Here is a 21,443-nt window from a genome sequence, read left to right on the forward strand (position 1 = left end):
AAGAATCCTGAAAAAAATGCATTATGGTTTCCACAAAAATATTAAGCAGCACAACTTTTTTCAACGTTGATAATAATATTCAAATGTTTCTTGAGCTGCAAATCAGCATATTAGAATGATTTCTGAAGGATCAAGTGACACTGATGACTGGAGTAATGATGCTGAAAATTCAGCTTTGCATCACAGGAATAAATTACATTTTAAAACATATTGGCATAGATTCAATTGTAATAATATTTCACAATATTACCTTTTTTATGTACAATGTTTACTGTATTTTTGATCAAATAAATGCCACCTTGGTCTCTTTGAAAGAAGAGACTTCTTTCAAAAACATAAGAACGGTAGTATAGAATATTATTATATAATTAATGTATTATATGAAGGGGACAAGAACATGTACTGCAAAGTAGGAATGACCCAATCGCCACTTCTACGTCAGTGCAGTGACAGAGGACCAAATAAAACACATAATACAAAACCTCCCCAGTACCCTTCATAATTCAAACCCACAAGTCCACACCTGATGACATGATTCACTGGCTGAACAAAGGAGATGGGCGATGTAAAATAGACGCAGGGGTCGTTTTTTTTCCGAGAACTGCATCCGTGTTTATCTGACGGTGACGCCGAGCTTCTCCAGAACGCGTACGCCCTTTTCCTGATACTCTTCCCGCGTCAGCCAGAAGTTGTCCTTGTCTTTCATGATGTCAGCCAGCACTGCCCCACCCAGAAACACCATGTGCTTGCGGCGGGGAGGGTCCTCGATTCGGATCTTGAATTTCTATGGGGGTATTAAATAGACAGCGTGACGAGAATTTCAGAGGAGTGGAATAGCATGGACACTGACCCACATACCAGAAAACAGTTTGAATGGATCTCTTTAATACATATAAAAAGCACACTGTCCGTTTGGGAATCGAGCGGCAAACCCAAATGGGAGAATAACGAGGTGTACAGTGTATGTGGAGCCGTTCTGTGTTCATCCGCTCTCAGACTATAAACAGGTGGCTGAAAGGGTCTCATGGAGGCCTTCATGTAAAGTCGATTGCTTTTTAATTTGCCCTGAACACAGTTTGGAGATAGGCAGACAGACACGTCACTCGACCGTATCAGGCATGCCATCTGAAATTGATCATCTATATATAGCGGCCTGACATGCGGCCCACACTGAGGCTCCCCAAAATGCTTTTCCAGGCCAATGGCCAGGTTTTAAATGAGATGGAGCTTAGCTGGGCAGTCTGCATATAACTGAACTGTTTACCGGCACAGGAGCAGGTGATGCAGCCCCACCTGCTGGTGCACAGGAGGCATTACGACACATCTGTGTGTTTTTAAAAAGTTAAAATACTTTCTTCTATCCCAGCTTAACCCTATAAAGTCTTCTGGTTCTTATTTGATATGCAAATTTCAGGCTTTTGAGGAACGTTTATTTGTTCATCTCTCAATCGTCATTGTATTGCATCGCATCGCATTATATGTTTTGCCCCATAATAAAAAGGAGGCAAAGAGGGGGAAGTCGTGGCCTAATGGTTGGAGAGTCAGACTGGTAGCCCAAAGGTTGCAGGTTTGATTCTCAATACCGGCAGGAAATGACTGAGGTGCCCTTGAGAAAGGCATCTAACTCAGTACTCCTAATGTGTGTGCACTAACTTGGATGCGTTAAGTGCAGAGGACAAGTTTCGAGTATGGGTTACCATACTTGGCCTTCATGTGTCACTTTCACTTTCACTAATAAAACTAAGCATTAAAATTTCATCTTACAAAGACATTATTGGAAGATATAGAGTGAAAACAGATATTTATATACAAGCAGTCTGCTGGACTTATAAATATCACACTGATTTATATTACAAGCTATTAGAATTTCATCTCCCTTTTTGGCCATAGAAATACCAGCAACAGCATCAAATTGCATATTTTTGCTATTTTTGTTTTTTCCTATTCAATTATGAGCACGATATATCCTCCAGCCTTACTTAAAACTGTCAAAGCTGTTTAAACTCAGATGCAAACGGGCTATTGTTGGATTGTTTGGCTCATGTTTTGATGGTTGACACATTTACACATGCATTGATTGGGCAAACTTACCGACAGCTTGTCAACATCACCCTTCAGTACCCGCTCTAGATAAAGCTGTTTAAGTTCCCTCTCTAGTCGAGAGGGCAGACCAGGGTACATGGTGGATCCTCCCGACAGAACAATGTGCTTATAGAACTCAGCCCTGATGAAGAGAGAGAGAGAAAGGAAGCAAAGGAGGGGAGGATGGGCAGATAAAAACATACAGTGAGGTTCATTGATACCGGAGGGGTAAAAAGGGTGAAGTTACCAAAATGACGGGATGACAAAACCAAGAGTTCATCTTTAGATTATCATGTTATTGAATGGCTTGTTTATTTTAGTGTCACATAATGAGACATAACTTAGTGTATATTGGAGGGAGGATTCTATCTGCAACAAAGTGCTGGCGGTGTGGAATTAGAGCTCACCTGGTGTCAATGTCTGCCGCTTGAATGGTGTTGAAGAGAAGTTCGGCCACTCCGGCTCCTTCCACATTAATGAGATGGGGCTGGAACAGAGCTTCCGGGGCCTCAAATCTCTCTCCTCCCACCTTAATAACCCGGCCATCAGGGAGCTGAAGACACAAAAATATAAAACAGTTTAGGGTTGTAAATCAGTCAATATAAAGAGTTTTATTGAACATTCAAATAGAATGTTAGAACTTCCCTAAAGATGTAATTAGAATTGAACATAAAAGAAGATATTTTAAAGAATGTTGGTAACCAGACAGCTGACGGCACCCATTGACTTCCATAATATTTTTTTTCCTACTATGGAAGTCAATGGCCACCGTCAATTGTTTTGATTACCAACATTCTTTAAAATATCTTCTTTTGTGTTCAACAGATGAAAGAAACTCAGGTTTGGAACATCATAAGGGTGAGTAAAATTTTCATTTTTGTGTGAATTATACCTTTAAAGGCACAATATGTCATTTTCGCCTCTAGAAGTCGCTTATTCAAAACAAAGGCGTAGCTTGATGATGCCTTGATATTTCATGGAATCATAGGTGGTGTTGACTTCACATCTTCAGCCGGAGGAAAAGAATTGGGATGGGACTCGGGCAGAAATCATATTCATGGATGAGCTAATGTATTAAAGATTTATTAACATTACTGTAGTATGAAGCAGGGTGTGGCTGAAAGCCGTTGGAGATGAACGAGGCCCCCATTGAGAGACGAGTGCGACACATGGCTCGAGAGCAGTGGAGTATTTATTATGCCACAGACAACCGCTTCTGCTTTTTACAGTCATGCGTATGTGGGGTAACGCAGCGCTGTTTTATCATATTAGATACATTTGTGTGTTTAAAGTTGTTATAATGCTACTATGAGACACTTGTTGCACACTGCAGTAAGCTAGATTGATATTAGTCATGGTAAAACATGGTACTCGCAGTAAATAAAGAAAACAAGATTCAAACAATAAGACTGAAAGTGTTGCTATATAACAATGATTAGTTGTGTAGATGAATGCATCCAAACAGTTGGCCACCTGTCTGATAAAACACAATATATTAAAGCGTCTTTGGTGTTTCCATGGTTTCTACAAATGAAAAACCGGAAATTGAGGGTAACGCGGGTATGATGTCATTGATAGGCGATGAACAGACACGGTCCATGTCCTGGTTAAAATTGCTTATTTCTCTACATTTAAACATTCTTGGAAACATTTTGGATAATGCAAGTACACAAGTCAACAAAATATATAACATGTTCTAGTGGTTGTTTTTGGATATTTTAATTGAAAAAATCTTACATATTGTGCCTTTAATTTTTTTTAGCTTACAGACAGAGCCTTTTAAACGGCAATGTATATGTATGTATGATTTGTGACTTGCCTTATTAAACTGTCTCCAGTGGCAACAGGACAGAAAGTATTTATGATTTATGATAAGTAACCTGGATGATAAATACTGAGGTATATAACCACTCCTCATGTCAACATTCAGCTACTTTCTTATCACACGCCTCACTACTTCAAATTTATCTTGATCATGCGATGTTCCTGTTAGACTGAGCAAAGTCTCAGGTCTGAAGGGTAACCCACAGCCGAGCCTAACTGTGATGACTAATGAGAAAATGGAGACAGGGTGCGTGGGAGTATATAAAGAGCCCATTGAGGACTGTCCAGAGGTCGGAAATGCAGAGCTTCCCAGCTGGGGAAGGATTGTGGCCACGCAGGAAATGATGTTACATGCTGGTTAAGCAACTTCAACACCACACAGCCTTCCTTGTTTCAAAACTCGTTCTTTTGATTCTCTCCTTTTTTTTTTTAAATGCCCTCTAAAAGAAGAAGTTCAGAAATTAAATCAAAAGAAAAATATCACACCCATACCTACAAACTCAAAGAAAAGAAGGAACTTTGCCCAGCTTATGTGACAAGCAAAACTCTTGACCAACTTGACAGCAACCGTTGCCCCCTTGAGGCCACTCTGCTTAATTTCACATCCAGCACCCAATCAGAATCCAGCAGTGTGTTGCGTCTCACAGACAGGATGTCAAAGTGTAGACTGAAGAATTTCCCTGCTGCTAAATCCAATCCAAAGAGCTTATTACCATGGAAACGCAGAACACTTAAGCGTCCCAGTGGGAAATCTGTGAAACCACATACTAAAACCTCCAGCCAGAAAAACTTCTGCCTCACAAACTGTAACATTTGAACTGTAACTTTCGAACATCTCAGCAAGAAGGATACTTTCACCCGGCAGGCTGTTAACACCTTTTTAGAATGCAACCTTGCTTTAAAACGGTTCATGAAATTCTTCCCAGAGTCACATAAAACTGACCGTGTAGGACTCCACCAATACGGTGGTCTCCAGGGCGAGCTTCTGTTCTTGCTCGATGTTGTATCCCACGTAGCAGAGCTTCTCCTTCATCATGCGTACCGTCTCGAAGTCTGCCGAATGGTTGAAGGCGTAACCTCGCAGCAAGAGCAACTGTGTGATGGCAAAAAAAAAAAAATCAAACATACATAAGTCGGAATATAAGTTGTTTTTTCTTTCTTATCATCTGATGAGTGTTGCAACTTATATATTCCAAAGCAGAGCTCTGAACCGGTTCAAGAAACAAAAAGAAAAAAATGGAAATGAAATAAATTTTAAAAGGAAAAAAAAAAAAAAAAAAAATCAAGTTGAATCTTTCTGAACATAAACACTTATTTGAAATTACCTTTAACTGTTCAATTCCGTAATTTTATCTTTCTTTTTGATATTTCAAAGTGTTTGCTCACCCTAACATGAAAATTCTGTCATTAATTACTCACTCTCATGTCGTTCCAAACCCGTAAGACCTTCAATCTGCTTCGGGACACAAATTAAGATATTTTTGATGAAATCCGAGAGCTTTCTGGCCTCCGATAGATGCAACATTATTACCACTTTCAAGGCCCAGAAAGGTAGTAAAGACATCGTTAAAATAGTCCATGTGACCACAGTGGTTCAACCTTAATGTTATGGAGCGACGAGAATACGCTTTGTGTGCAAAAAACAAACAAAAATAATGACTTTATTCAACAATTTTTTCTCTTGCCTGTCAGGAAGAGAGGAGAAGCAGTTGACATAGTGAACGCAGTGCAGCGCTTCCATATTTATGTTCGAACGCCTTCTTATTATTGGCCGACACTGCCCACGTGAGTAGCATGGCGCATGCGTGTGATTTCATAAAAAATATCTTAATTTGTGTTCTGAAGATGAACGAAGGTCTTACGGGTTTGGAAAGACATGAGGGTGAGTAATTAATGACAGAAATTTCTTTTTTGGGTGAACTAACCCTTTAATTGAGCAGTCAACCAATCATGAATTCAAATACTACGGCCAATGCAAATGTGACATTGATGCATCCAACATTGGAGAAATACCTGTGCTCAGTTGTCAAGTCATCATAGGTAAGATGCCATGGCAATGCGCTGGCATTTTTAGATCTCGGGTTTTTCCGAGGATATGTCACCAATCGGTAACGCATTACATTTAAGTGAAAAAGAATGACATGATATCCAGCGTGGTGTGTGTTTTGAAAGTAGCGAAAATTGCAGGTTAGTGTAGAACTGCTACTATTCAAGAATTTTTTTTTTTTTTTTTTTTTTTTTTTATAATTAAACACCATGTTGTCAAAGTTAGTATTGTGGCTTTATGTATGGTTAGACACTTGCTTGTATCATTATAATATTAACATTTGACCAAAATCAAGATCAAATGGAGTTTATGTTCTGTCAGTCATTAGAACGGCCGCATCTGAGGCAGTAAGTGCATTTTCATTAACTTACAGCTAACAAAGTGCATTGTAGCTATATGTGGTTTAATATATTTGACCAAAATCTTTTGTTATAAAAGATGAAATGCTATGCATAGGCTATATTGGCTATGACTAGACAGCAATACCAGACTAAGACTCTCTTCTCTGCTCCTCAAATGTATAAAATATCAGTCTTTACATCGGAGTAAAGAAAATGTACTTATTCAAACAACCAGTTCTTTATTTACTCTTGCACTGCAATGAAGCAGATACTGTCTCCAAAATGTGTGCATTCACGCTTGAGGCAGGTGGAGCTTCTATATGAGGTTTTGCTGACAGTTTGAGGATCCACTGGAGTTATAAGGCTTAGTCGCAAACTCTTTATAGTATAAAGTTCTATTCAAGCTGTTGTTTAAAGGTGCTCTATGTAAGAATGAAAGGTAGTGGTTGAAATGGGTACTGCAGTCCAAATTCAAAATATTGTTTGCCCCGCCCCCTCCTCAGACTCGACGCTCTCGCGGGTTGCCAGTTTGAAGACACGCAACGCGAGCGAGTTCTATTGACATTGGAAGGCGAGGAGACTTACACACTTTAAGATAATTAGTTGATTTATTGATTTATGATGAACTGATATCGCGTTTTAATAAGCTCCCATTCATAGAGAATTTTAGATGGATGCTGAGGCTTTTTAGGTCGGGTAGAATCTGCGGTCTCTGACCTAGTTTGTTTGCTGGCTTCCATGGCTGCAATTCCCTACATGCGTTTTCCGCCAACTGGCAACCCGGGGTGGTGAAATACTATTGGGTAAATTGGCAACGTGTGGTCTTGCACAGACCAAAACAAAAACAGAAATTCCGACAAAAACTTACATAGAGCACCTTTAAAGTCTTAAAAAAAAAAAAAGAAAAAAAAATTGGTAATGTAGAAAAATGTAATGTAAAATACTGATTCTGCACGGAGAGAACGGATTGATTTTTTTTCTTTCCCCATGTTTAAGCTCTGATCCAAAGTGACTTATATAATGCAATTAACATCAAGCATGCAAAACATGCACAAAGAGCACACATTTGGATTCATGCCGAATGAAAGAGGAAGCCTATGTGAGCATATGTTTATTTGTTTCTACATTCATTTCCCACACATTGGTTCTTTCAGTTTTGCTTTAAATAAATTAGTTTGGGCTTCGTTTTTATAATAAAAGTTGTTCATAATGAATACCACTGTAAATTATATTTGTTTCATACTTTTATACTTTTGATTTAGAGATATTTTACATTTCTGAATGTATTAATAAAACGTGACACATCTGTATTTTTTCTTGCAAAAATCCATTTTGACCATCATGACTGACTTTACAAAAAATACGGTAAATGCTTTTTATATTAAAATCACAGTACAGAGTGTGGGCTGTTCAAACAGAATGTGTTTTTCCATTCCAGTGCACTGCTTTTCCATTGAAAACAGACAGACGTATTTGACCACTGCGCTCGAATCTCGCATATTTTGCTTCTTGTGCATGACACAGCTTTTTAAAAATGCAGCACTCAAGTTAAAAATAAGTTAAATGAGTTCTCTATACCTTGCTCAAATTTCATTCCACTACCCTACGTCTCGCAATTTTAAACACAAAAACATGCCCTGTTTGAATGGCCCCTAAGAATGAATAACAAAAAAGGTAGCTGCTTTAACATGTTATTAGGGCATCGTGGGACATCTAAGCTCTTATGTGTTAAACGAGGAAGTGAAATTAGATACTTGACATTATTTTAACCAAGGTGCACGTAAAGTGAAATATTCCATACCTTAATGAGATAGCGTGTTATGTCTCGTCCCGCAATGTCCAGTCTCCTCGTAAGATGGGGCAGAGAGAAGCCCTCGTACACGGGACAAATGTGGGTTACGCCATCGCCCGAATCCACCACCACCCCTGTCAAAAGGCCTGGGTGTAGCACAACAGACAAGTATTTATAGAATGTCCAAAATAAGTGACGCACTGATAAAACGTTTGCTAATTCAACATTTTGAGCAATAATGTTATGTACAAGGTTAAAACACAGCATAGGGTAACTAACCTTGAGCATAAAGTGTTAGCACAGCCTGAATGGCGATATAAACACCTGCAAACTGGTATGTCTCAAACATGACCTAAAGTGCAGTGGGACAAACAAAGACAAATTAACTTTGAAAAGAAAAAAAAAAAAAATACAAATTTTCTAAAACACTACAACTATAACACTAGACCATATTAGCCTAGTAAATTAATTTCTCAGAAGTTCTGCTGCTCACATCTGGAGTAGGTATGGTGTGATTGTAGGTTGTGGTAATGGTTTCCAAGCAACATTGCAACTTGGTACAATAATATATGAATTAAATGTAAAAATTATCTCAGCTATTTTACAATTTCATCAAACATTCAGATTTATCCACCTTATTTCTCAACGCAGAAGTTAGCTATTTCCTGTGACTGTATGAGAACTTATACATATAGTCATTAGAGGTAAATAACTAGTAATAAAGTATAGTACACCATAAAACTATTTGTGCTACAAACCAGTGCATTTATGATAATGATAATAAATAAAAAAATAATATGATGTAACAAAATATGAATAATATGATATAATATAACATAACATAACAGACTATTTTTTTACAGCTAAAATTGAAAGCAACTGACACCGGAAGCCTGGCACATTCAAGGTAAAAATGCCTGTGCTTGCTCTTTACAAATGAAATGTCCTTCTTATATTATTATTTTCTTATTCTTTTTGTTTTGTTTTGTTTTTTTAGTATTTTAGGGCATTTTCGGACCTGCAGATCGCTTGCTTTGTTCCGAAACAGGAACTTCATTTGTTACAGTGTAGTATTTTCTTCTTGGTTCCATTCACTTTCACAAGGCAACATTTAAAAGCATACCAAAAATGTGTTTATGCAAGTCACATGTGAGTAAATCTGTCCTCTTATTGGTCAGAGCGTCCTCTGGATCATCCATCACCACCAACCCATTTTATATACTGTATAGTTTTAACAAAGATTGTCATTTAGGTAAAAAAAATCAGTTTTCAGCTGCTGATGGAGGGGGTGAATGGTTCTGTAAAAGCACAGAGAGGCATAACTCTGAGCATCACCCGCCGCTCTAATGATGGGCGCTGGGATGGGCCGACAGCTGCAGCTAATTATATGTGCTGATGAACTGACTGTGCTGGTACAAGTCTCCAAAAAACCAGCACTTCAGCATTAAAGAAAAACATCTACCCACTATTTAGAAATTATATGATTAAACAATGCCTATTAAAAAGTCATGAGAGAACTTGTATTTGAAATGTTGGGGAGAAAATAGACAAAAGGTTTTTTCACACCATGTCTGATGTGATATAAAAACTTTAAAAAAGTTTAGGGTCAGGAGGATTGTTTCAATGTTTTCAAATAAAGTCTTATCTGCTTACCAAGTCTCCATTTATTTGTTAAAAAATACAGTAAAAACAGTAATATTGTGAAATACTATTACAGTTTAAAATAACTGTTTACTATTTGAAAATATTTTAAAATGTAATTTATGGTCTGAAGTACATGGCGCAGGTGCACTTAGGGCATGTCGGAATCCACTTCTGCTAGTTTAACGACGGGAAAAAATGGTTGACTCATGGTCAAAAAGGGCAGTACCTAGTCTCTTAAAGGGTTAGTTCACCCAAAAATGAAAATAATGTCATTTATTACTTACCCTCATGTCGTTCCACACCCGTAAGACCTTCGTTAATCTTCGGAACACAAATTAAGATATTTTAGTTGAAATCCGATGGCTCCGTGAGGCCTTCTTAGGGAGCAATGACACTTCCTCTCTCAAGATCCATAAAGGTACTAAAAACATATTTAAATCGGTTCATGTGAGTACAGCGGTTCAATATTAATAGTATAAAGCGACGAGAATATTTTTGGTGCGCCAAAAAAAACAAAATAACGATTTATTTAGTGATGGCCAATTTCAAAAATGAATCAGTGTATCGAATCATGATTCAGATCGCGTGTCAAACTGCCAACGGCTGAAATCACGTGACTTTGGCACTCCGGATAGCAGATTCCACACACTGATTCATCTGTGCTCCGATGCTTCCTGAAGCAGTGCTTTGAAATCGGCCATCACTAAATAAGTCGTTATTTAGTTTTTTTTTGGCGCACCAAAAATATTCTCGTCGCTTTATAATACTAATATTGAACCACTGTACTCACATGAACCGATTTAAATATGTTTTTAGTACCTTTATGGATCTTGAGAGAGGAAGTGTCATTGCTCCCTATGAAGGCCTCACGGAGCCATCAGATTTCAACTAAAATATCTTTATTTGTGTTCCGAAGATTAACAAAGGTTTTACGGGTGTGGAATGGCATGAGGATAAGTAATAAATGACAGAAGTTTCATTTTTGGGTGAACTAACCCTTTAATGAGTAATGGGTGTGTATTGGGCATAATGTGCAATAAACCAATCAGAGTGTCATGCCCTTTAAAAGCCAGGTGCACTTGCACCATGGCGGATTCGCTATTTACTTGGCGGAATTTGCCAGCGGAAAGACTGAACGCTTCTCCGGAGAGGAAACAGATCTGCTCGTGCACGAATTTAAAGCGATATAATCCTTTTATTTTTAAAATATGGCATGTTTGTGTGCTGCTGCGCATCCCTGTGTGTGTAACAAGCAGAGTGTACACGTGTTGTGCACCCACCTATAGGCACATATTACTAACGCGCGAGTGCATTTGCTATTTAAACAACGTGGCACAGGACGTGAAAATGATAACTGCGTCGGGCTGAAACTAGAAAAAAAACACTTGTGTTATCATACACAATTACTGGGTGTATGATAGGGCCCTAAAAGTAATTTGGGGAGTGGGTAGGCTTCATTTGTCTTAATGGAAATAATCACTTCTTAGTTCTTTTCTTTGGATTATAGGGTGAAATGTGACTTGGAAAAATTCAGACGAATGGTCTCACTACACACCTCTATGATCTTCTCACGGTTTTTGGTCGGGTTCATGGGAGGTTCTGTGAGGAGGATCTTGCAGTTGCGCGAGTTAATATTGAGCTTCTCTGGGCCGAAGGTGTAATCCCATAAGTGCTTCATATCATCCCAGTTCCTGACAATGCCGTTCTCCATTGGATAGTTCACCTCCAGCATTGAGCGCAGTTCACTCGCTTCATCTCCCACCATCAGATCCTGAGGAATAATAAGTCAAAGATTAGAAAAACCATCTGGACTCATAGCTATGAGTACAAAACCAGAGGTCAGTGGTATAGTATCTGTCAAAAACACTTCGATCTGGCAGCTCAGCATTTCCACAACAGATGCATGACACCGGGACTCTCTTGTCCCACAGCTGATCCGCTGATGCAGAGTTAGGTTATGAGTCATGAGGACGCCTCCATTACGGCACATGGAGAGCTCAAGCACAGTAAACATGACCGCTGAGATGAGATAGGCATATGGACAGATGCTGCACTCGTTCACTAGAACCAACATGCACAGAACAGCAGATCTCCATGCACAACAACATGTTAGTAATTTTCACTGATGACCCTTTTATAAACCGTCCCAATACTTATGCTCACATTAGGCAGAGGGATGAAACTCTAAAAGTGCTGTTCTTCTTAGTTGGTAAAACATTTTGTGTTGAAACAGCCAATAATAACTTGTGACATTCTGTACTTCTGCCTCATATTAATCTTTTAATCATATTTATAGATGTCTTGACACCACAGCTAACAGAGCAATTTTGTCTTTACTGTTCCAATATTTTCGAAGGGCACTGTGTGTGTGTGTGTGTGTGTGTGTGAGATATTTTATTTTATTTATTTATTTTTTATTATATATATAATATATATTATATATAATATAACAGAGATGCTTGCCTGAGAAAACATGAATGCTGACTGAATCACTGAATGTTAATTTTATGGATTATCACGGCGTGCACGAGTACAGTGTGTTCTTTGGCACCGGTACAGGATGTGTCTGGTAGTGCCATGTGTTTTCAATGGAACCCCGCTGTCCTTAAATTTCATCTGTCTGACTAACTTCCTGGGTACAGCACACCTTCATATTCAGGGTTGTCTAGAAGAGTTTAGAAGCGTTTTAAAAAGAGCTCTGCGTGTGAAACAATATCTTGTGAACACTGCTCCCAAAGTATCTTTTTGACACATCAGAATCTATTTAGAGCTTATTGGTTTTCTTCTAGTTCCTTATTCTATTCTAGATGCCAGAGGACATTGAACAGACAAGACAGGACGACGGGCAGCTACACAAAGTGCAGAGACATCAACATTTCCCTCCATCTTGAGGCCAACTTCTGCTAAATCTATTTCGGACCGGAGGAGGAAATTAAGCTATAATGTCTGATGGGGATCTGAATAGTTGCCAAGTTCTGTGAAAGACATTTGCAGCTTTGAAACAGAAGACAAAGTGCATCGTTAGAGCACTGTACTTGAGCAATGCGCTGTGGCAATTTAGATAAAACAATACACAAACGCAACAAAAACTAAAACTAAGATTAGAAGTAGGGCTGGGCGATATATTGAATATGCACAATATATTTTGCAATGATATAAACTTTAGTAAAATAAACTGGATTCAAGTTGATTTGTTTGATTTTTTTGAAGTCACACTGCACGATTTTAGCCATGATTTTCACTCGTCGACAGATTTTACGAAATCACCAACAAATGCCAGAATTGGAGGCAAATTGGTGCTCGTTCACGCGAGTGACAATCATGAAGTGTGCATTATCAAAGACGCGATCTGACAGAATCGGCGGTGCATCTCAATCAGCTCCTTAGCTCTTGAATCAGTATATTGTGTACACAAATTCACTACACACTGAAACACTGATGATGACATGACAACAAGCTTATTGTCAGCGTCACTGATATTAATGAACAACAGCAGAACTGATATTGAACTGAGTTGGCTCACGTGAACTTCCGTTAAGGGAACATAGTGAGCATTGATGCTCCCGGATTTTCACTCTGCATTGTGGGACTTTTTAGGGAGTGAACGTTCAGTGCACTAGAAGGATGTTGTGATTGAGACAGCCCTTAAAGGTCCCGTTCTTCGTGATCCCATGTTTCAAACTTTAGTTAGTGTGTAATGTTGTTGTTAGAGTATAAATAAAATCTGTAAAATTTTAAAGCTCAAAGTTCAATGCCAAGCGAGATATTTTATTTAACAGAAGTCGCCTACATCGAACGGCCAGTTTGGACTACATCCCTCTACTTCCTTCTTTAATGACGTCACTAAAACAGTTTTTTGACTAACCTCCGCCCACAGGAATACACAAGAGTTGCGTTTGTAGAGTGTGTTTGTCGCCATGTCGTCGAAACGCTGTTATTTTCATCCCGCAGTCCAATCACCGGGTCTGATTCCGGCTCAAATTGATAGGGTAAAATTAAAGACAAGTTTACAATCCGCTTGTTAAGTCGTGACGTAAGGAACGCCGTTTCCGGGTCCAAGCCTCGACTCGTTTCACTTGAGAATGCCATCGACGGCCGTTTATGAGTGCTATTTATTCATTTTAAACATCAATCATTTAAAAAAAGTTAAACATTTTAAATACTTACAGTGTACACAACGGTCTCCATGCTCACAGCGTCACAGATATTAATATTTTAACGATTTATAAAAGATGAATCATTGTCTGGCCATCTGGAATTTTGGTGTGGAGATAAAGGTTATGATTATATATTTTTTTGTAGTATTACACCACATCGTGTATGTATATTAGCATCATTTGTTGTTTTCTTCTGGTATGAGATAGAGCGTTAGGACCCGGAAGCGCTGCCGCGTGACGTCAGACTTAACAACCGGATAACACTGAGCGCATGCATCTCCACGTTATGGTAAGAGGCGTGACTTTTCCGGGCACGGTGCGCTCAGAGCTGTCGAATCACAACACAGGAACCGCTGGCACAATCAGAACTCGTTACGTATTTCTGAAGGAGGGACTTCATAGAACAAGGAAGTCATCAGCCCGTTTTTATGACAGTGGAAACAGCGGTATACAGATAAGTAAATTATGTGAAAAATACTGTGTTTTTTTACACGCGAAACATGAACACATGTTATATTGCACACTATAAACACAATCAAAGCTTCAAAAAAACCACGAAAAACGGGACCTTTAAAACGGCCCACTCTCTGATCACTGCTGAACTAATGGTTTGAACTACCTCCTGTGGCGTTTTACAAATATTAAAATGCTTTTATAAAAATATGTTTAAGGAAATATATATGACCACCATGTTATCATCATACTGTATGGTGAAAACAAACAAATAAATAAATATGGTTGTGTTAATTTAGTGGAAAGCATGCCTTGATTATCATTTAACTACATTTCTACCGCACTTTACTTCTTGCATTAAACATTTTGAATTCAGTTGCTGAAATAGGTCTTTGGTTGAAAAAAATAAAATAAATCATCCTTTTAAGCCATATCAAAGCATATGCAAGAAATAGGACTAGTTATAGAACTATACTAAATATTGTAAAAAGAGATATACTCTTATATATCACCCAGCCCTGGTTATATGGAACGACAAACTCTTCAAAATAAATCAAGAATAAATAGAAGTCAAAGATCAGTAATCGGAAACACCACTGAAATACTGCACGGTGCAACACACTCTCCTCAGCAGGCGATAAGTGTTAATGAGAGCACACGTCAGGCTGCACTTACCATTTTTTTGTTATTCTACTTCACCATGTGAAGAACGAGAAGGAAGGAGTGTAAATATAAAAAGAAGGTCAAACAGGAGAGAATGAAGGCTTTCTTTAAAACAACTAATGCTGCGTTCCAGGCAGGTTTTTGAGCCCGTAAGTCACGACTTAAAATCACGACTCACGACTTTCTAGTGTTCCAGGCAAGTCACGCCAAACTGCGTAAAAGTGTAAACAAACCAGCATGGCGGACCGTACGGGGCTTATGCTCATTAAAAATTATTTCTATCGCCAAAGGTGCTTACTCCTTGCTTATTTGAGGGAAACAGAGGAGGAAAACGGCGCATAAGGCAAGAGAAGCTGTTATACCTTTTATTTTACGTTATTTTACCGTGCACTTGCATAAACACCGCATCCGTAGGGGCTGCCATTGTTGTTTCGCGGGCTATGTGACGTCAGAACCCGTAACTGGGAGTACGTTGATCTAGTACGAGTTCACGGGTGGGAAGTCACGGGTTTGACTGCCGTTCCAGTGCACTTTCACGGGTAGAAGGTTGGAAAAACACAGGTTACGGGTTGCCTGGAACGCGGCATAAGCTAGACAAGTTTTGAACATTACTTTTGAGAATCCTTCAATTCTCTAACAAACTCCAAATTGATCATCTGACCAGGCAGAACGTAGTGTGAGTGTGGATCTCACCTTAATCTCAATGTTGCCCACTTTAGCAGTGGATCGGATGATGGGCCTGCCCACCAATGCTGGGAAGATGTGCTCTGGGAAGTTGGATCCAGCATAGCCACACTTGACAAACTAAAAGATTGAGAGAGAGAGAGAGAGAGAGAGAGAGAGAGAGAGAGAGAGAGAGAGAGAGAGAGAGAGAGAGAGAGAGAGGGTTAATGAAGAATACTGTGTTCATCCTCTACTTGTTTACATAGAAGAGACAACAAAATAGCACAGTATAACTGAATTTTTGATGCTTTTAACACATCTTGATGATTGATCATTATGGACCACGGGTGCAGAGGTTATATATTAAATGCAATAAAAATATTATTACCATGGTCACCACATTATTTGACCAATAAAGTTTTTGTGATTACCGGATGAAAGTATCAATTTCACAGAGACTGCACTCAAAAATAGCAATTTCTAGGTCATGAAATGGTCCACAGACGCGCATAATCAGAAAAAAAATATTTATTTGTATATAATTTTTCCTACATTTCCAATGACCAAAGGCCTGGAAATCACAATTGTAAAACTACCTGATATTTACAGGTTTTAATGACTTTTAGAATGCTATAACTAACATATGTTTTATGAAATACTACAATAGACGATGACATACTTTTGTAGGCCAATCAGGAAGTTCATCACACTGGTTTCCTCAACAAAAACCCAATAGGGTCATTCCGTGACAAATAAACCAGACGTTTTCTGACAAAATCTTTGATTTTGATAAATTTTTTCCTCGTGAAACAAACACATAAATGAAGAAGAAAGCATGTCTGTAACTCTAGAGTTACAGACATGCTTTCTTCTTCATTTATGTATTTGTGTAAAACTTCAGACAAAAAACACTAAGTGCTTTTTCCCATTTTTGAACTTTCACCATTGGCGTATAATGCAACAAAAAATTTTAACATCATCATATTTTACTAATAGACCTACCAATCTCTGTGTAAAAATAAAATTATGTTGCCGTCTTTCTAAAGTCATTTTACACCACTGTAAATTGGCTCCAAATCTCAGGTGAAAATTGTCATATTGACCCCCCTCTACAAAATAGTGGATTACTCTGTAAATATACATCTGTGACATTTAATATTTTGGCTTTATTCTTCATTTATGTTTGTCTTTCTTCAGGAAAAAAATATAAAAAAATATCAAAAATTTGAGCTGGGGAAGTTTCTGAAATTTGGTTGATTTGACACGGAATGACCCAATAGGATTTTTCCATTGGGTTTTGAACTTTTGAAGAAATTAAGCTCTGTGACCAACACAAATCTGATTCTTCATGTTTTGTTCATCATGATAATCTTCACAACTTTTATGAATTTTAAAATCTAAATGCAATTGGCAGAATTAAAAAGCTAAAGCTATAAAGAACTACACTACAGGCACATCACTTCAACGTACCGCCGGTGTATCTGACAACTCTTTAAATATTCATTTCAAATCTAGAAGTTGGAAAGTTTGAGTTAGAGTACTTTACAAGAGTGCGAGCAAAAACAAACAGAGCGAGGCGGTGAAATGGACTTGTAAGTAGACGAGCTTTCATATTTGATGTGATTACGTTTAATGTCCTGACATCTTCTGTAGTCTCATTTAACCACTTGTTAGCAACCGCCTTTCTCAAGACACATAAAAGTCTAAAAAAACAAAAATGTGTGGGATGTGTTTTGTTTCAGAGTAAAATGTGAAAATATCTTGAGTTTGTGTTCATCACAAACCAAAAACCCATTAAAAAAACTCATGATAAATGGAAAAGGAAGTACAAAAATGCCACCTCATTTTCAGGTTTTAGTACTAACTCCTGCTGCGCTCTACAGTTAATACAGTATTTGATGATCTGTACATTTTTATAGATGTGTCATATGTGAATAAATGTCTAAATGAAATCTGTTCATCATAAAAAGCGATTGAGTCTCTTCAGAAAATTTGGACTAAACCGCTCAATTCATATGGATTAGTTTTACGATCTCTTTATGTGAAGTGTCAGTTGCAATGGCAGCAGTTGAAATCTGACAGCATTCTGTCATCAAAAAGATCTTCATTTGTGTTCTGAAGATGAATCAAAGTCCTACGGGTTTGAAACGACATGAGGATAAGTAAATAATGACAGAATTTTCATTTTGGGATGAACTAACCCTTCAAGATGTTTGTCAGTACTTTTCCACCCAAAGCTCCCGACAGCAAGACCAAAATATTAACAATAGCTTTTGATTGTTTGGAGCAGATACCATCCTTTCCTGATAGTATCCGCTCTCTGAATCATCATCACCAACAAATGTTTGCATAAAACTTGTTTATCATATTAACACTCTTCCAAAAAAGGTCTGAAGGCTTTCAGGCTCATTTATTGGTCAACCAACATTGCTTATTCTGTGCATGCTGTGGTTTTAACAGATGACATCACTTCCTTCTGACTCATGGCTCTCTGTTTCATAGGCCATCCTGAGCCAACCACTTCTAGTATTTACTTGAAAATACACGACTAAAACATTCGCTCATCACATTAGGTGCAGTCACATTTCACCTTGTGCATTCTGCCGCCAGGATAGATGACCACGCCTCCAAATTCCCAGAAAAATGATATATCAGGCATCAATTCTATTATAATGTCTTAATTTTATGATCTACCAACACAGATCTTCCCTAACATTAGTGAAGCTCGATTTATCCACAGAAACTAAATCTAAAGGTGCGAGAGGAAGTAACATCACCCGCTGCTTGCAATATGCAAAACGTTATCAAAGCAAGTGGATGACCCATAACAGGCAGCATCATAGTGGATGGGAACAGCATAGATTAACTGTAGCCATAGTAACGCAAAATTAATCTCAATAATGTATTATGATAGCAATGACTGGAGCAACTAGCAGGCTGAGATAACGCTGCAGGATTGAGCCCTCGGGGATTTGGTCATGCAACCGACCCACAAACGAAATGATTATATGTGTGCCACTGTGTTTCTTATCATATAGCGATATATATCAGGAAAATATACCTAAATCACGTCACATTTCACAGCAACTGTGCAACTAGCAGCTAATGCAGCCTGTGTGATATGCAGTCATTAAAATATAAGAAATTAAGAACATAAATCACTTCACAGTCGGATAACACCGAGTCCTCGGCAGAGAAGAATATGAGGGCCGAGTCAATGCAGCTGTCAGACATTCCTAATAGCTGCGCTAAGCTTTCATGACTTCCTGTTAGAGGTCTGTGTGCCTCACTTCTCATTTAACGTTAGCCAAAAGCTAAACGAGACAAAAATAAATGCCAGGTGTTAGAGTTGCGAACGTACCCCTGTTCCGTTATCACAGACCACTACTTTTCTTCCTTGGCTGTCCATCTTTCAAAGCCCCGGAGCCGTCAGAGGCAGCCGAAGTTTCTGAACAAAGTGCTTCTCAGCAGCAGCTGGTTTCACTTCCTGTTCCAGACACTCGCGCGAGCAGATCAACAATGCCCCGCCTCCTGCGTCCCGATTGGCTAGTAAGACTTTCCTAGAGATCTACGATTGGACAGTTGAGTTGTCATTCATATAGCCTTAAAGGGTTAGTTCGCCCAAAAATCTGTCATTTATTACCAAAGTCCCTTTAAGACAAGTCATTTCACTCGGCGGCCATCTTTGAAACGCCTCTCGGGCATCATGGGCATCCATGGAGCTCCTATCTCTTTGAATGGGGAAACATCAAATTGAAAATCTCCAAAGCTGTTTGCCAAGCTTTTGATTAAATTTCATATTTGAAATCACCAATGAAATCTGACAACAGCTGTCTCATAATTTTTTTTTCCAAACGCTCGAATCCTGACAAAAAAAACTATTTTTTAGGCTGGATCAAGCTAATGCGCATGCACAGACCTAAATGCGCGTCTCTTGTGCCCATGACTTTACCAGTCGGCGATTGGCTGTTATTTTGAAGGCGGGACTTATTCCGCCATATTGCGCGTTACACTTTCTCCCATTATTCTATAGCAAAGACTATCTTAAAGGGACTTTGTCTATAGTCTTTGTTATTACTTACCCTCATGCTGTTCCACACCCGTAAGACCTTCGTTCATCTTCAGAACACAAATTAAGATATTTTAGTTGAAATCCGATGGCTCAGTGAGGCCTGCATAGCCAGCAATGACATTTCCTCTCTCAAGATCCATTAATGTACTAAACACATAATTAAATCGGTTCATGAGAGTACAGTCGTTCAATATTAATAGTATAAAGCGACGAGAAAATTTTTGGTGCGCCAAAAAAAAACAAAATAACGACTTATTTAGTGATGGCCGATTTCAAAACACTGCTTCATTAAAATTTCCTGATAATTTACTCACCCCCATGTCATCCAAGATGTCCATCTCTCTTCAGTCGAAAAGAAATTAAGGTTTTTGATGAAAACATTCCAGGATTATTCCCCTTATAGTGGACTTCAATGGACTCCAAATGGTTGAAGGTCAAAATTACAGTTTCACTGCAGCTTCAAAGTGTTCTGCACGATCCCAGACGAGGAATAAGAGTCTTATCTAGAGAAACCATCGCTCATTTTCTTAAAAAAAAAAATGCTCATCTTGAACTAGCTTTGAACTAAAGTTTGAACTAAATTGTCATATACAATATGCTAGTGTAAGTATATAACAATTAGTTCAAACTTTGACATGTGGAGGGTCAAAGAAGAAGAAGAGAGCTATTTCAAGATGAGCAGTTATGGTTAAAATGTATATAATTTTTTTTTTTTTTTTTTTTTTTTTTTTTTAGAAAATGAGGGATGGTTTCTCTAGATAAGACTCTTATTCCTCATCTGGGATCGTGTAGAACACTTTGAAGCTGCAATGAAACTGACATTTTGACCTTCATCCATTTGGGCTCCATTGAAGTCCACTATATGGAGAAAAATCCTGGAATGTTTTCATCAAAAACCTTAATTTCTTTTCGACTGAAGAAAGGCATGAACATCTTGGATGACATGGGGGTGAGTAAATTATCAAGAAATTTTAATTTGAAAGTGAACTAATCCTTTAAGCTTCGGAGCGTTATGAATCTTTTGTGTCGAATCAGCAGTTCGGAGCGCCAAAGTCACATGATTTCAGCAGTTTGGTGGATTGACACGCGATCCGAATCATGAATCGACACACTGATTCATAACGCTCCAAAGCTTCATGAAACAGTGTTTTGAAAGTAATAAAGTAAGTAATAAATTACATTATTTTCATTTTTGGGTGAACTAACCCTTTAACTGTAGTAAACTAATTTTCTACAGATCAATATATATATATATATAATTTTTGTCACCCGGCCTTTTCTGTTATATCTTGCAATTAATAAATTCTGCCTTTAGGTTATAATAATTGATAACTTCTACTCTAGAGATAGATAGTACTCTAGAGAGTTAAAAAAACACATTGTATTATTTAAAAACATATTAGTAGACATTTATTATCTCAAATTGGCACAAATGACAAGAGAGTCGTAAGGAAACAGTATTTATTAAAATGACAGTATTTCATATAAACAATAAGACATCTGGTATGAAATGCTGTTCTTTTAATAAATACTGTTTGCGCTCAATTTACTTATTTTGACAAAATTTGTCATATAAGTAAGGTACTCATCTCTCAACATAAATTAAATGTTTGTTATAAATAATTATTATTTTCATAAAATACTTAATTAATTAATTAGTTAATTAATTAATGTAGATTTTACCCCAGCTGTAATTTCAAACTAT

General features: G+C 38.0%; 1 protein-coding gene across 2 annotated transcripts; it reads right to left on the bottom strand.

Moving 5' to 3' along the window:
- Positions 1-290: 290 nt before the first annotated feature.
- actr2b (actin related protein 2b) lies at positions 291-19,185 on the bottom strand. 2 transcript variants are annotated; one of them, XM_048205508.1, is made up of 10 exons: positions 19,028-19,185; positions 15,697-15,807; positions 15,016-15,030; positions 11,286-11,501; positions 8,366-8,438; positions 8,096-8,232; positions 4,850-4,999; positions 2,490-2,635; positions 2,092-2,224; positions 291-784 (listed from the first exon to the last, which is right to left on the bottom strand). In XM_048205508.1, the coding sequence occupies exons 1-10, from the start codon at positions 19,073-19,075 to the stop codon at positions 614-616; spliced, it is 1,200 nt and encodes a 399-aa protein (XP_048061465.1). In that variant the 5' UTR covers positions 19,076-19,185; the 3' UTR covers positions 291-613. The 2 variants fall into 2 exon arrangements, with proteins under 2 accessions (XP_048061465.1, XP_048061466.1); XM_048205509.1 differs by lacking the exon at positions 15,016-15,030.
- Positions 19,186-21,443: the final 2,258 nt, after the last annotated feature.

This window comes from Megalobrama amblycephala, linkage group LG10 (assembly GCF_018812025.1).
Source record: "Megalobrama amblycephala isolate DHTTF-2021 linkage group LG10, ASM1881202v1, whole genome shotgun sequence".
In the NCBI taxonomy this organism is placed as follows: Eukaryota; Metazoa; Chordata; class Actinopteri; order Cypriniformes; family Xenocyprididae; genus Megalobrama; species Megalobrama amblycephala.